Source organism: Camarhynchus parvulus, chromosome Z (genome assembly GCF_901933205.1).
Source record: "Camarhynchus parvulus chromosome Z, STF_HiC, whole genome shotgun sequence".
NCBI classification, from domain to species: domain Eukaryota; kingdom Metazoa; phylum Chordata; class Aves; order Passeriformes; family Thraupidae; genus Camarhynchus; species Camarhynchus parvulus.
In genome coordinates, this window is record NC_044601.1 from 16,771,509 (window position 1) to 16,786,434 (window position 14,926).

Consider the following 14,926-nt stretch of genomic DNA (forward strand, 5'->3'; position numbering starts at 1 on the left):
TATCCATAGTTATAGTCTTTCTCCTTGACTGGATTTTTGATTTTCCATTTTATGGTCATTTAGCACAGGCTTCCGCTTTGTATCACAAGTGTCCTTTGTTCCTACAATCCTGTTTATGGCACCCCCATAAAACTTGACAGCTTTGAAGGCTTTTGATATAGAAAAAGCTTATGCATTATCTTACATGTGTGCATGAATGCACAGGTGTTGTGTGCTCATGACTCAAAACTGATCCTATCTCTAGAGAGTCACTGGGCACGTGCATAGGATTTAACATGATGGAGTCAAAAGCCTGCCCTCTCCAATCTCTGCAGTACAAGACATGAAGGTCTAGTAGCACATGGAAGGAAATATCTTTTTGAAGAGATATATCATATCTTTTTGAAAAGATAGCTGGATTTTTTTGGTTTTTTTATATCTTCTGGAATGGTGTTGTTCTATTGTAGTTTCCTGTGTGCCTATGTGCAGCCAGATACAAACATTATCTTTGCCAAGGTAGACCACAGTAGGGAAAAGACAAAGCAGTTGAGGAGAAGCTGTTGACAGCAGCAGAAAAAATTTTACTGCCCTTGACCTGTCAAACCAGCCAAGCCTGACAGTATCTCTGTGGCCTCAAGCCTACCTTATTGTTTGTACTGTCTGGAGTATGCTATTGAGAATCCTAGAAATTCGTCTTTAAATAGAATACTTGGTGAAAAGCAGGTGGGCTTTACATGTCTGGTCTAGTAAATAAATACAATGTGAACTTAGCCTCCTAATAGTCATTGTAAACCCTGTTGCCATTTTATGTCTCATCTGGACAAAAATATAAAGATGCATTACAAAAAGAATGTCAAGAGACAACTGAGAGTCCTTCTCAGGCTCACACTGAGCACTTGAAAAGCCATCTGCCATTATAAAAACATCCTGGGTGGTATTACTGGTGTAACTGGCACTCCAGATCAGAACAGGCACTATCCTTAAATTTGTAAATAGATTTTCCTGCACATCATCTGTGGATCCTTCCTCTCCCTGTTTATCCTAGTAAACAGTCTTAACAGGTAGCCCGCAGGGCTTTGATTTCAGTGATACAGAAACAGAACTATTTTTTCAGGAAAAAATGTGTGAAACTGGTGACATTTTTCTTGAATTGGTGAGATTCTTCGTCCCCAAACTGATCATTTGGCTTCTTGCCCAGTTAGTATTACACCTGTCTGTTTCATCCTGCTTCTGGGCTGAAATGATATAAACATAATAAACAGTTATGATTTTGCTAGGAGAGCATGCCAGTTTTTTCAAGTTAACTTGGGTTAAGATGTGGACATTGAATAGCAGTCTCTTTTCAGCCTGCCACTGATTCTGGTTTTCACTGAGTATTTTATTCTGGTTGCATGTTTCACGTGCTGAATGGTTTTAGCTTGGTCGCTGTTTAACAAAAAGAAAATTATCAATGTAAACATCAAGGAAAATATTATGGTTGTAAAATTAAATCACCACAATGGACAAGGATACATAACCATGTTTTTAATCAGTCATCATTTCCTAGCAGAATTAAGACATTTGATTATTTCTCTGCTGGTATTATAAAAATAGACACTTTCCTTCCTCAGTTTTTGGTAGTACCTCTTGTGCCTGCTGTTGGAGCCAGATGACCACATGCTGACACATTTAGAGGTTCCTATTTGTGTGTAGAAAACAATCCTACAAGAAGTCAGCCACGTAGCATATCTATTTTTTTCTGTTTCATTTAATGCACAATAGATTTGGAGATCTTTATGACCCCTGTTCATATTGTGTGACTACTTCTAATCAAGGTACAGGAATTTGCTCCTAACTCTAATTTCACATTCAATGTTCTATCTTCTTTTTGAAGTTCCAGTTCTTGAAATCAACTACATAGTATGCTCATCTTCCGTGTTAAAAAAATAGAAACAGGTTTCCCTTACAGCTGAAGAAGAAACTGCAAACCCACCCTTGTCTGTGATATGGACTTGCAGAGAATACAGCAAAGGCGTGACAGTTGTACAGATTTTTAAGATTATATATTTAAAGTAAGTTTAATCTATTTTAAGGTATGATTTATGATTTTTGAACTCTTCTAATAGAACATAGAATGGTTTGGATTGGAAGGGACCTAAAAAACCATCCAGTTCCACCGTCCTTGTCATAGGCAGGTGTCTTGGTTTAGAGCAAAATTTTGGGAGAGAGAGAGAGAGAGAGTCCCCAGAGGGGCTCTAGTAGGAGGATAAATTCAATCGGCCCCTCCCCCCCACAACCAGTCTGGGAGAAAATACTTCCTTGAAGAAAAGTGGAAAAAAGCTGTTTATTAAACAATAGAACCTAACAATATTAAAACAATAAAACTCCTTGCCGCTCTAAAAGAGATGACCAATTGAGAAAACCCCCCCCCGGTTGCAGCCCAGCTCACTCAGTCTCTTATCAGTCTTTCTGGTGCTGGAATTCTCACAGGCCAGGCCCGGCCTGGCCCGGTGGCCACAGGTGTGAGCTGCCGGTGCTTCCCTGGGTGTTCAGTCCAGAGCAGGTTCTAAGAGGTCCAAAGAAAAGGAAAAGAAAAACTACAGTCTAGGGACTCTTCTTTGCCTCAGCCAGCTAAAACTAACCAAAAGCAAAAGGAGAGCTCTCTGTCCTGCCGTCTGTCTGTCCGCCAGACAACACAGTCCTGGAGCAGGAATGCGGGGAGAATGCGTGCAATGTCTGAGCGAGGAAAAAAAAGAACTGTGCGATTCTTCTCTCCCCCCTCTCACTCTCTGCAACAAGTCTTAAAGGTGCAAAACTTATTATTATTCAGCATAAACCAATGAGACGATTTGGGGATAAAAGCATCATATAGTCAACCCAGGACATTCCACCCCTTATCCCCATATCGTCTGCTTACTACTAAAACTAATATAAATTTAACTCTACAAACACATACATTATACATCTATTATACAGCTATACACAGACAATGTAACACCATTTAGCAAACAGTGATATTTACACATAGGTCTCACCTAACAATCAGATCTCTCTGAGGTACACATCGTGTTCTCTCATCTCTTTGCATTATCTACCATGTGTAACTTGGTCTTTGAGCAAAAACAACTCCACGAATGGGTTTGTTTGTATTCGAGGCAGAATTAATCTAAACTGTCTTCCCTAACAAACTTCTGACATGTACTCCTGGGACTTTGTCTCCATCTACTCTATGCAAAGACTCAGATTGGGCAGGGCTCACTCGGTTAGTAGAGCTTCGGGTATTAACTAACTAGGTGGCCTTTGCCAGATGCTGCTCCCAGTTTTTGAAAGATCTCCCACTTAATGCTTTCAATGTGGTTTTTAACAGTCCATTGTACTTCTCTACTTTGCCTGCAGCTGGTGCGTGGTAGGGGATGTGGTACACTCACTCAACACCATGTTCCCTAGCCCAAGTGCTGATAAGGCTGTTCTTAAAATGAGTCCCATTGTCTGACTCAATCTTCTCAGGGGTACTATGTCTCCACAGAATTTGCTTTTCCAGGCTTAGGATAGTGTTACGGGCAGTGGCATGAGGCACAGGGTAGGTTTCCAGCTATCTAGTGGTGGCTTCTACTATTGTGAGCACGTAGCGCTTGTTTTGGCGTGTTTGGGGCAGTGTGATGTAGTCAATCTGCTAGGCCTCTCCATACTTGTACTTAGACTACTGCCTACTATACTACAGGGGCTTCAATCGCTTGGCTTGTTTGATGGCAGCACATGTCTCACAGTCATGGATAACTTGAGAAATACTGTCTATGGTTAAATCTACTCTTCGGTCTCGTGCCCACTTATAGGTGGCATCTCTACTTTGATGGCCTGAGGCATTATGGGCCTATCGAGCTAGGAATAACTTTCTTTTATGTTGCCAATCTAAGTCTATCTTTGACACCTCTATCTTTGCAGCTTGGTCTACTTGCTCATTATTTTGGTGTTCCTCATTAGCCCGACTCTTGGGGACATGGGCATCAACATGACGGACTTTCACAGGTAGCTTCTCTAACCGAGCGGCAATGTCTTTCTATTCATCAGCAGCTCAGATCGGTTTTCTCTTACGCTGCCAGTTGGCCTTTTTCTACTTTTCCAGCCATCTCTACAGTGCGTTGGCTACCATCTATGAATCAGTGTAAAGGTAGAGCTTTGGCTACTTCTCTCTCTCAGCAATGTCCAGGGCCAGCTGAACAGCTTTGAGTTCAGCAAGCTGGCTTGATCTACTTTCTCTTTCGGTAGCTTGTGCAACTTGTCGTGTGGGGCTCTATACAGCTGCTTTCTACTTCTGGTTCATTCCCACAATGCGGCAAGAACTATCAGTAAAAAGAGCGTATCGTGTATCTTCTGCTGGCAGCTGGTTATATGGTGGAGCTTTTTCAGCCTGTGTCACTTCTTGTTCTTCTTCATCAGTGAGACCAAAATTTTCACTTTCTGGCTAGTTTGTAATTATTTCTAGAATCTTAGGGCGATTCGGGTTTCTAATACGGGCGCGCTGTGTGATAACAGCAATCTATTTGCTCCATGTGGTGCTGGTGGCATGGTGCGTAGAGGGAACTTTTGCTTTGAACATCTACTCCAGCACTGGTAGTCGGGGTGCCAGGAGGAGTTGTGCTTCTGTGCCTATTACCTCTGAGGCAGCTTGGACTCTTTCATAGGCAGCTAAGATTTCTTTCTCTGTTGGAGTATAGTTGGCTTCAGACTTTCTGTAGCTTCGACTCTAGAATCTTAGCGGTCGGCTTCGAGTCTCACCAGGCACTTTCTGCCAAAGGCTTTAGGACAAGCTATGGTTCTCGGCTGCAGAGTAGAGCACGTTCTTCACTTCTGGTCTTGTCTTGACTGGGCTAAGGGTTACTGCATGGGCAATCTCTTGCTTGATTTGTGCAAAGGCTTGTTGCTGCTCTGGGCCTTAGTGGAAAGGGTTCTTCTTGCGGGTGACTAGGTAGAGAGGGCTCACGATCTGACTGTACTCGGGAATATGCATCTTCTAAAAACTTATGGCACTTAGGAAAGCTTGCGTTTCTTTCTTGCTGGATGGTGGAGACATTGCTGTGATCTTGTTGATGACATCAGTGGGAATCTGACGCCGTCTGTCTTGCTACTTCACTCTCAGAAACTGGATCTCTTGAGCAGGTCTCTTGACTTTGTTTTTCTTGATGGCGAAGCCGGCTTTTAGGAGAATCTGGATGATTTTCTCCCCTTTCTCAAACACTTCTGCTGCTGTCTTTCTCTACACAATTATGTCATCAATATATTGCAGATGTTTTGGAGCTTCACTCTTTTCTAGTGCAGCTTGGATCAGTCTATGGCAGATGGTGGGACTGTGCTTCTACTCCTGGGGCAGTCGGTTCTAGGTGTACTGCACGCCCCTCTAGGTGAAAGCAAACTGGGGCCTGCATTCTGCTGCCAGAGGAATGGAGAAAAATGCATTGGCAATGTCAATAGTGGCATACTACCTCGCTGCTTTGGACTCTAGCTCGTACTGGAGTTCCAGCATGTCCGGCACAGCAGCGCTCAGCGGTGGAGTCACTTCATTCAATGCACGATAGTCCACAGTCAATCTCCATTCTCTTTCAGATTTACGCACAGGCCAAATGGGGCTGTTGAAGGGTGAGTGGGTCTTGCTAACCACCCCTTGGCTCTCTAGCTCACGGATCATTTTGTGGATGGGGATCACAGCATCTCGATTCGTTCGGTACTGTCGGCGGTGCACTGTTGAGGTGGCAATCGGTACTCGTTGCTCTTCTACTTTCAGGAGTCTTACTGCAGATGGGTTTTCTGACAGTCTAGGCAAACTGTTCAACTGCTTGACACCCTCTCTCTCTACAGCAGCTATTCCAAATGCCCACCTGAGTCTTTTTGGGTCTTTGAAATACCCACTTCTGAGGAAGTCTATGCTTAAAATGCATGGGGCTTCTGGGCCAGTCACAATAGGGTGTTTCTTCCACTCATTTCCAGTCAGGCTCACCTCAGCTTCTACCAAAGTGAAATCCTGGGATCTTCTTGTCACGCCAACAATAGAAACAGACTCTGTCCCCACATGTCTTGATGGAATTAATGTACATTGTGCACTAGTATCAACTAAAGCTTTATACTCTTGTGGTTCTGATGTGCTAGGCCAACGAATCTACACAGACCAGAAAACACGATTTTCCCTAGCCTCTACCTGGCTAGAGGCAGGGCCCCTCTAAGCCTGGTTATCTTTCTTTCTCTGGGCATATGCCTTGGAGGTTCTTTCAAGGGGATCGGACATGTCATCATCATCATACCTGGCAGTTCGGCCACGGGCAACTGGAGCTGCTTTTCTTTTGGTGGAATTCTCTCTCTCAGCCCTGTCTTCTTTCAATTCACGCACCCGTCGTGCCAGAACAGCAGTAGGTTGTCTATCCCACTTCTTCATGTTTTCTCTACAATCACGCAGGTAGAACCACAACTCAGCTCGTGGGGTGTACCTTCTCTCGCTATCTGGGAAACGTCTGCCTTGGATACCAGAACTTCTGATCTGTACTGCCGAGATCTGGAGAAGGTCTTCTTTAATCTCTTCTCTGAGCTTCTTGTGGTTCTCCTCTATCTTGTCCTCTAATTTCTGCAGACGTGATTCTACTGCTGAGATTCTGGCATGTGTTGGGCCATGCACAGCGTCTGCATATGCTCGGAGCTTCTTTGCCATATCCAGTACAGTCTCATCCTTCTCATCTCTCTTCATTATGGCTAAGGCAGAAGCATATTCATGTGGCCCAAGTCGCACAAGTTTTCGCCACATCACAGACGTGCATGGTACCAAGTCTGGGTTCCTAGTTGTTACATCATCTGAGAAGATAATCTCTGCCACTGCCATTTCTCTTAGGCGTTGGATCCCTTGCTCTATGGTCTTCTACTGTGTTTGTTGCATATAAAGATCATCTGCACACAGGTATCTTTGTGCAACACTTTCCAAGACCCGTGCCCAGAGGCTCTGTGGATTAGCCCCCCTCATCATTCTTTGGTCGATGACAGGGTCTTGTGACAGGGATCCCAAATGCCTCGCTTCAGTGCCGTCTAGAATTGTGGCTTCACTTGCAGCATCTCAGAGACGGACTAACCAACTAATTATGGATTCATCAGGTCGTCGGGTGTAATCTTTCCGTAGTCCACGAAGGTCTTTCAGGGAAAAGGACTCAATATTTGCATCAGATCTTGCACTTGCTGCTTTGACTCCTGATTTTATGTCGGGAGGTGTTGAGGTTCCTTCTCTTGTATCATCATCCTCATCATCTGCTGGTCGGTTGGTTTTGTCCGTGCATTTCCCACTTCTAGTACTGGTAGCAACAGCTATTGGTTTGGCTGCTGGCTTTGGCTCACTATCTGGTTTGGCAGCTGGCTTCGAGCCTGGCGTGCTGGCTGCAGCCTGACTGACTGGGATAGCTGATTTATCTCCCTGCCCCCCTGCTTCTGTCTGCTGCCTTACAGTATCTAACAGAGTGCGATAAGCATAGGCCAGGGCCCAGCTTATTGCAATTAGCTTTTTCTCGTTCGAATCGTCATGGCACTTCTCTTTTAGGTATTTCCCCACCTCAGCTGGGTTCTGAATTTGTTCCCGTGGAAAATCCCAGCCTAGAGGATCAGAAAATTCCTTCAGGGTTTGGCCTATATTTTCTCATTCTCCACACCACTCAGGATTTTCCACGCCTGCATCTGCTTCTGGGTCAGGGGTCTCACCAACCCTTCTGGATATCTCAGCTTTCATTTTAGAGAAGCTCCAGACTATATAGAGGAAGCCTACCAGATTAAATACCAGAAAGATGGTCTCTTTAACATTCAGGGGAAACTGAACATTCTCAAACAGTGACATAACAGCTTCAAAGGAGAAGAAGGAAAAGAAAGGCTGGAAAGCCTTATTCTCAGCTCCTCCTCTAACAAACTCAGTGCAATTACTAATAAATTCCCAAAACATACTACTGGAACTGGGAGGCAGGGTAGGACGAAACATATCGTAAACAGACGCCAGCATCTTTATAAATGCCCTATAAATCATTATCACCAAGGCCAGCACAAGAGCTACTCCAATCCGTGCCCGTCTACCGTAAGAATTACGTATTATGGACAATAATCCGAGTGACCAGAATGGTATCGAAACCTCAGAAAGGTCTAGAGACCAGAACCACATGAAGGTCTCCACCGCAAGAGATGTTACGAATTCCAGCAGCATGGCTATTGACTGCTTTAACTCACTAGCTAGTGAGCACAACCAACGCACACAATAAGCTTTTTTCCACTTTCTCTGGCCACGAGTTGGGCGCCAAGAAGTGTATCTGTCTTGGTTTAGAGCAAAATTTTGGGAGAGAGAGAGAGAGAGTCCCCAGAGGGGCTCTAGTAGGAGGATAAATTCAATCAGCCCCTCCCCCCCACAACCAGTCTGGGAGAAAATACTTCCTTGAAGAAAAGTGGAAAAAAGCTGTTTATTAAACAATAGAACCTAACAATATTAAAACAATAAAACCCCTTGCCGCTCTAAAAGAGATGACCAATTGAGAAAACCCCCCCCCGGTTGCAGCCCAGCTCACTCAGTCTCTTATCAGTCCTTCTGGTGCTGGAATTCTCACAGGCCAGGCCCGGCCTGGCCCGGTGGCCACAGGTGTGAGCTGCCGGTGCTTCCCTGGGTGTTCAGTCCAGAGCAGGTTCTAAGAGGTCCAAAGAAAAGGAAAAGAAAAACTACAGTCTAGGGACTCTTCTTTGCCTCAGCCAGCTAAAACTAACCAAAAGCAAAAGGAGAGCTCTCTGTCCTGCCGTCTGTCTGTCCGCAGACAACACAGTCCTGGAGCAGGAATGCGGGGGAGTACGTGCAATGTCTGAGCGAGGAAAAAAAAGAACTGTGCGATTCTTCTCTCCCCCCTCTCACTCTCTGCAACAAGTCTTAAAGGTGCAAAACTTATTATTATTCAGCATAAACCAATGAGACGATTTGGGGATAAAAGCATCATATAGTCAACCCAGGACAGCAGGGAACCTTCCACTAGACCAGGTCACTCAGAGCTCCATCCAGCTTACTCTTTTTCTTGTTTCTCAGTATCATAGTTTGCATTTGCTACCTCAGATATGTATCACTGTTAAACCTAGATTGCTGTCTGTACAAATCTTTGCATATTTGGTACTCACCAAAATTGCAGGACGAGAGACATCTGTCATTAGTCATTAAGACAGGACTATATTGCTTACACTGTCCATTTTTTGGGGTTTTTTTAAAGCATGTTATCATAAATTACATTTAAGTACTGATTTAGCATCAACGGTTAGCCAGCTTGACTTTATAGCTGGTGTGGAGTTGGAATTCTGAAATTTAACGTAACTTTCATAGCCAGAATTTAGGAATATCACCATAATAATCATCAAGTTTGTAATTTTCTTGTGTAACAGCTCCTCCACTAATGTCTTCTGAACGTTTTCTAACCAGATTTCAGGTTACTTGTATTCACAGGTGCACAAATATTCCTGCATTTTGCATATACTGATCCAGTTAATTATTTGAAAATGTTTCTAAATGTTTCTAAGTATTCTATGTCAGATGAAATGAGTAAGGATGACATAGCAGAAACAGGTAACACAGATAATTGTAATTAATAAAAAAAAGAGGCATTTATTGCCCTATCACAGGAAACTAAACCAGTAAGTGGAGCATGGAGCTTCATCCTTGTATACAGGCTATTGAGAGTCACCTTACAAACCTCAGAAACCAAACATAATGACTTCTGTAGCAGCACTGAGTCTTTCAGGCTGGAAAGGATTTAGGGAGGTCTCTGGTCCAATCTCTTGCTTGAAGGAGGGTTAGACGTGAGATTGCACCAGATTGGCTTAAGAATCTCCAAGGGTAGACTGCACAACCTCCCTCTGTAACCTGCTCTGACTCTTGACTTACCTTCAGGGGGAAAAAATTTGTTCCTAATATCCATCAGGAATTTCCTGTTTCAGTTGATCTTTTGTCTCTTGCCCTCCTGCTATGGTCTGCTGTGGTAAGCCTACTTCCGTCTTTTCCGCCCCTTCCCTATGGGATACTGGAAGATGCAATTAACTGCCTTTGAAGCTATCTGCTTCAGGCTCAAAAAGCCTCAGCCCTGCAGCTGCTGCTTGCAGATTGTCACCAACCATCTCAGTGTCCCCCCATGAACTTTGTCCAGTTTGTCAGCATCTTGTATAAAGGTCCCACAATTGAACACAGGATTTGTGATAAGGTCTAGTGAGTGCCAAGCAGAGTCTGTTAAATCCTGCCCTCAATCTGCTGCTTGTGCTGCCTGCTGTTTGGGCAGCCTGGATACCACCAGTCTTCCTTGCTGCAAGAATGCAGCCTCCTTATGTTCACCTCATGGCCCACTAAGCCAAGGCTCAATGAGTAGAAAGAAGGTCATTTGTACTTGCACAGAGCTAGGATGGCCCCAGATTTCCAAGCGTTAGAAGGTGTTGGTGCCCCTGACCAGGCTTCCTTTGTGAAAGGATTGAGTTGGAAACACAGCTGCGTGAGAATGCCTACAGGAAAAGAGAGAAAGAGCTCTCAGTAAGTCATAAACCTTTGAGATACATGCTGTCACAAAACTGAAGGGAACGAATCTATCCACCAGATTTAGCTTCTTTACCTGCTCAGGAAACAGACCAGGACTATGATTTTCCACCTATTTGTTGGTTATTCTGCCAACATGAACACTTTTTCCATGCTGTTAAATGGGGATACATCACTGAATTTTTGCAATGAATACATGCTGTTAAATGGATTTGCATTAATTGCTTCTAAAGGTCTTGATAGGTCTTTCGGCTCATTTCAGCACGATCGAACATTCTACAACAATGGGAGATCTCTCAACGTGAGATTTCTGCGGCAAAAGTAGACACATGGCATCAGTGAAAGGATGTTTCTATGCAAGCCTTGCGTGCAAGACATCTCTCAGGTATCCGGTGTATCCGGTGCACTGCCACCGTGAGGGAGTCCCGGAGGCCGGGCCTTGTCCCTCCTGAGCCCGCCTGGGGTCGGTCCTGCACACTGCAACAAATTTCCCTTCCAACATGAGCGTAGTTTGAGGTCAGCGGACCTGGAAAAGCCGAGGAGCAGGATTGCTTTTCTGACACTTAACCCGCCGCTCGACAGCGTGCGGCGACACCGCCGCACTCCGGGGTCACCGTCGGGGCTGCTCGGTGGCGCGGCGCCTCCCCACACTCGCCTCGGCTCGGCCCGGCCCGGCCCCGCCCACCAGGGGCTCCACCAGAACCGCCACCTCCCCCGGCCCGCCCGGGCTCCACGAATCCTGATGCCTCCCCCGGCCGCCCCTCCGCCCCGCCCCGCCCCGCTGCGCCAGGTCGCCGCCGGGGGCGGTGCCTCTGTTCCCGCCGCCGCGCCGTGCCGGGCGGGCGGGGCGGCAGGTGGCGCGGATGTCGCTTTGGAAAGGGGCGGGCGGCGGCGCAGGCGGATGCTGCGCTCGCTCCTCCTCCTCCGTCGTCGCCGCAGCCGCCGCCTCCTGCGCCTCCTCGGATCGCGGCGGTGGCGGGCAGGCTCCGGCCGCGGCCCCGCAGCTTCTCGCCGAGGCGGCGCGGCCTCTGCTCCCTCCTTCCTTGCCTCGGTCGCTGCCCGGCCCCGGCGCGATGTCGGGCGGCGCGGCGAGCGCCCCTAAGCCCCTCCCGTCCTCCGGGCCCAAGTCGCTGCGGGAGATGCCGCATCCCCTGGCCACGTCCAGCAGCGAGGAGATGGGGCCGGCGCTCACCCCCAGCCCCGACCTGCTCCTGCCCCGCAGCATCGCCGACAAGGTATGTCCCGGGGGAAGGAGTTGCGGCATTTGAGGGGGCCTCTGGTGTTGAAGGAGAGCGGGGAGGACTGTGTGTGTGTGTTTCCCTGACGCATCCCTTTTCACCGCTTCGTCTCGCCGTGGGGAGATAAAGCCCTGGGCGCTGCTGATATCCTTTGCAAGAGCACAGAGCCGCTCCGGGGGGAGAAGACATCGTGTCCCTTGCTGCGGGGAACCGTCTCGGACACTGGTAGTCGCGCTGTCACAGGAGGGTTGCGAGAGGCAGGATTTTATTTACTGTATCTCCTGTGGCTCATACTCTACAGATAGGTGTAAATTTTTCAGGCATTGCTGCAGCTCCTTTGCCGTCTTCTTCCTGTAGTCCTCACGGGGAAGGCTTTGAGCTGGCATGGTTTCCTTATCATCAGCTTGTTTGTGATTGTCCTTTCCAGCCTGAATTCCTGCTCACTTCTTCCCAGCACTAGTACCAGCACGGTGTTCTGCAGGAGTATCTGTGTTTGTTTTCCCTTCTCTAGCTCTGGCATATGTTCACAGGACACTAGCAAACTCTGTGAAGTGCCTTCCTCGTGGTAATAATTCGGTAGTGGCAGTACAGTACTGCCGATACATTAGCTACTCTTGCAAGCACTTGTATCCCTGTAGACAAGTCTTCCTGAAATTTTTAAGGTAGGATTTCCTGGGAGCAAGAACTGCAAAGGATGATGTAGGTTTAAAAACAGTTCTGGCACAGGTGGTTCGTGCATACAAGGTTTTACTGAGTTGGTGGTGGCGAGAAGTGCTTCTTCTGTGGCTGTTGTCCTGGGGAATATGGAACTGCTTCTGGTTAGGATGGATCCCTTAGGATCCAAAAGCCTTGAGGCTGTCAGCAGTGTCTAGCCCAGTACCCTCCCATGCTACAGGAGAGTAAGTCAAGGTAGCCTGGCCTCTTCAGTATTTCACCATCTGCTGTGTGCAGCTGCGATGTAGAGATTCAGCACTTCTTCCTGCCCATGTAAGGAGTCCTCTTCTTGAACATTTGCCCGCTGTTACTCTAGTGAGAAGCAAGGTTTACCTTCTCTTCAAGAACTTAGGCCTTCATCTAACAAATGAATCGATTGATGACCTGCGGAGAAAAGGGTATGTGACTAAGGCAGGGGTAGAAATTGGGGAGGTTTTTGTCTGTGATAGATGGTTTAATGATCTAACTAGGTTGTTGTCTGGCAAACCTGTAGCGATAGAAATTGGCAGCTGCCTTCACAAGTCTTGCCAGCTGAGAAGCTGCAGCTGTTGGCACGGTCCATCCACATTGCTGTATAGCTGGTGAGAAGCTGTGTTATAAGGAGTATCTTTCCCCCTATAATGTCTTTCCTCAGTTGTATTAAAGAACTTTGCTTTTGGAGTGCAAGCAAGTTTCTCTCTGCTTTACTGCTTTGAGGTTTTGAGAAGTGTATCAGTATTCCCGGCAATCTGGGAGCAGAAATAACTCTAGCTTTAGGCTTTGGTCAGCTAACTTCTCATAAGTGGGAAAGTTCTTGCCCAGTTTTTCCATCAGCAATAGAAATGAAATTCGCCTTCCTATACCCTGCATGTAGTACCATTCTGTTCTAGGCACTTGGCAGCATAGAAATACTCTAAAAGGCAGAGCAGAACTGGCTGTGGTACATGATGCTTAGACTTGAGTGCAGTTCTGTGCTTGACCTGGAAATGGCACTAGGCTATGATCCTTGCAAAATAAAAGCATATCTAGTAGGAAGAGTATATGATATTTTTTTTCCTTCTAGCTGCATTAGCAGAAAAAGCCATATGTATTATCCTGTTGATGGAAGGAAATCAACAGCTTTGCTGGGTATGGGATATTCCTTCTTCAGCTTAATATTTCACATACTGGCAAGAAAAAAATGTAGTAACTTCTTTCCCATCTCAGAAAAAAAAAAGAGTAAACAGGTGTTCTAGCTTTAAGGCAATGCCTACACTACGTATTAAGTAGTATAGAGAGGGAGTAGGGTAAGTGGAGGGAAGCACATAAAACCACTGTTTGGGTGGTTTGTATGTCTCAGTCTCAGAATCGTGGAATAGTCTGGGTTGGTAGGGAGCTCAAAGATAACCTAGTCTAACCTCTGTGCTGTGGACAGGGACACCTCACTACATCAGATTGATCAGAGCACCATCCAGTATGGCCTTGGACACTTCCAGTGTTAATCTTAAAAATCTTAATCTCTGATGATGGATTATTAACTTTTGAGAGACTGGCTTATTAATCAGCTAATAGTGCTGAGTAACTTCAATAGCTGAGTAACAAAGGGAGGTCAGCATTGAAGTGTGACTTAGGCTTAAAGCTCTGCGTTAGTTATTTATTGATACTTTACTAGGAGCTGTTCTAATCTTCTGTCTGGTCTTTTTAGAGAAATATGGTGCAAAAATCCAAGTCTCCTGCCTCAAACTGTCTTTGAGTCAGATTCTTTAAGGACAACTGTCCATATTCAGACATGTACTAGGATATCACTTTAGGAAGAGGGCTAGTGAAAATAGGTGGCCCATCGCCATGAAGTGGATAATTTGCTTTTTCTGATTTCCTGGTGTTTCCTCTGAGCAAATACTTCCTAAAATCTGCTGCAAGCTTCAAGTACCTAAGACTGAAATCCTCTGAGTGGAGAAAGTTCAAAAGTAGAGGGAGATTTTCTGCCCAGAAAGTGCTTTGATTTTTATTGCCACTGATGTATAGCATAGAAGTGGCTGAACCTCTACCATCACTGCTTTGTATTCTTTAAAGCATGCTTTTCTTACTTTTTTTTTTTCCATTGAGAAAGAACACCACTTTTTCCTGAGTCAGAGAAACCTGGGGGGCAGGAACACTTGCCTCTGTATCTCCTTTTGGATTTTGGTTCAAATATGGGAATAATGTAGTATTTCAGATCCTGTGTAACTTTAATGTCTCATAAACCTTAGGCTGCTGTTCAAGAACAGTGGCTAATGCTACTAGAGCAGTAGGTCATTGGAAAGGGAAGGAAAATCTTTTGTGCTGTTTATTGAGGCCATCTAAGTAGACTAGTCTCAAGTTTTCTGAATCTTAGGAAGAAGGCTGCAGAACTTTTGTTATATCAAGTGGTGTCTTTATCCTGACTTGTAATGGACAATAGTTTTAGAAACCAGGACACCTTGACTTTTGACAGTGTCTTATCTCTTAAATGAAAAGGACATTTTAG

General features: G+C 45.7%; 1 protein-coding gene across 1 annotated transcript in view; it reads left to right on the forward strand.

Moving 5' to 3' along the window:
* Nucleotides 1-11,422: 11,422 nt before the first annotated feature.
* Nucleotides 11,423-14,926, forward strand: part of SNX30 (sorting nexin family member 30) — a 49,648-nt gene continuing 46,144 nt past the window's right edge. The window contains exon 1 of the mRNA XM_030968695.1: nt 11,423-11,745. Coding sequence (XP_030824555.1) covers nt 11,584-11,745 — 162 coding nt within the window. The 5' untranslated portion in view covers nt 11,423-11,583. The remainder of the gene's footprint in view (nt 11,746-14,926) is intronic.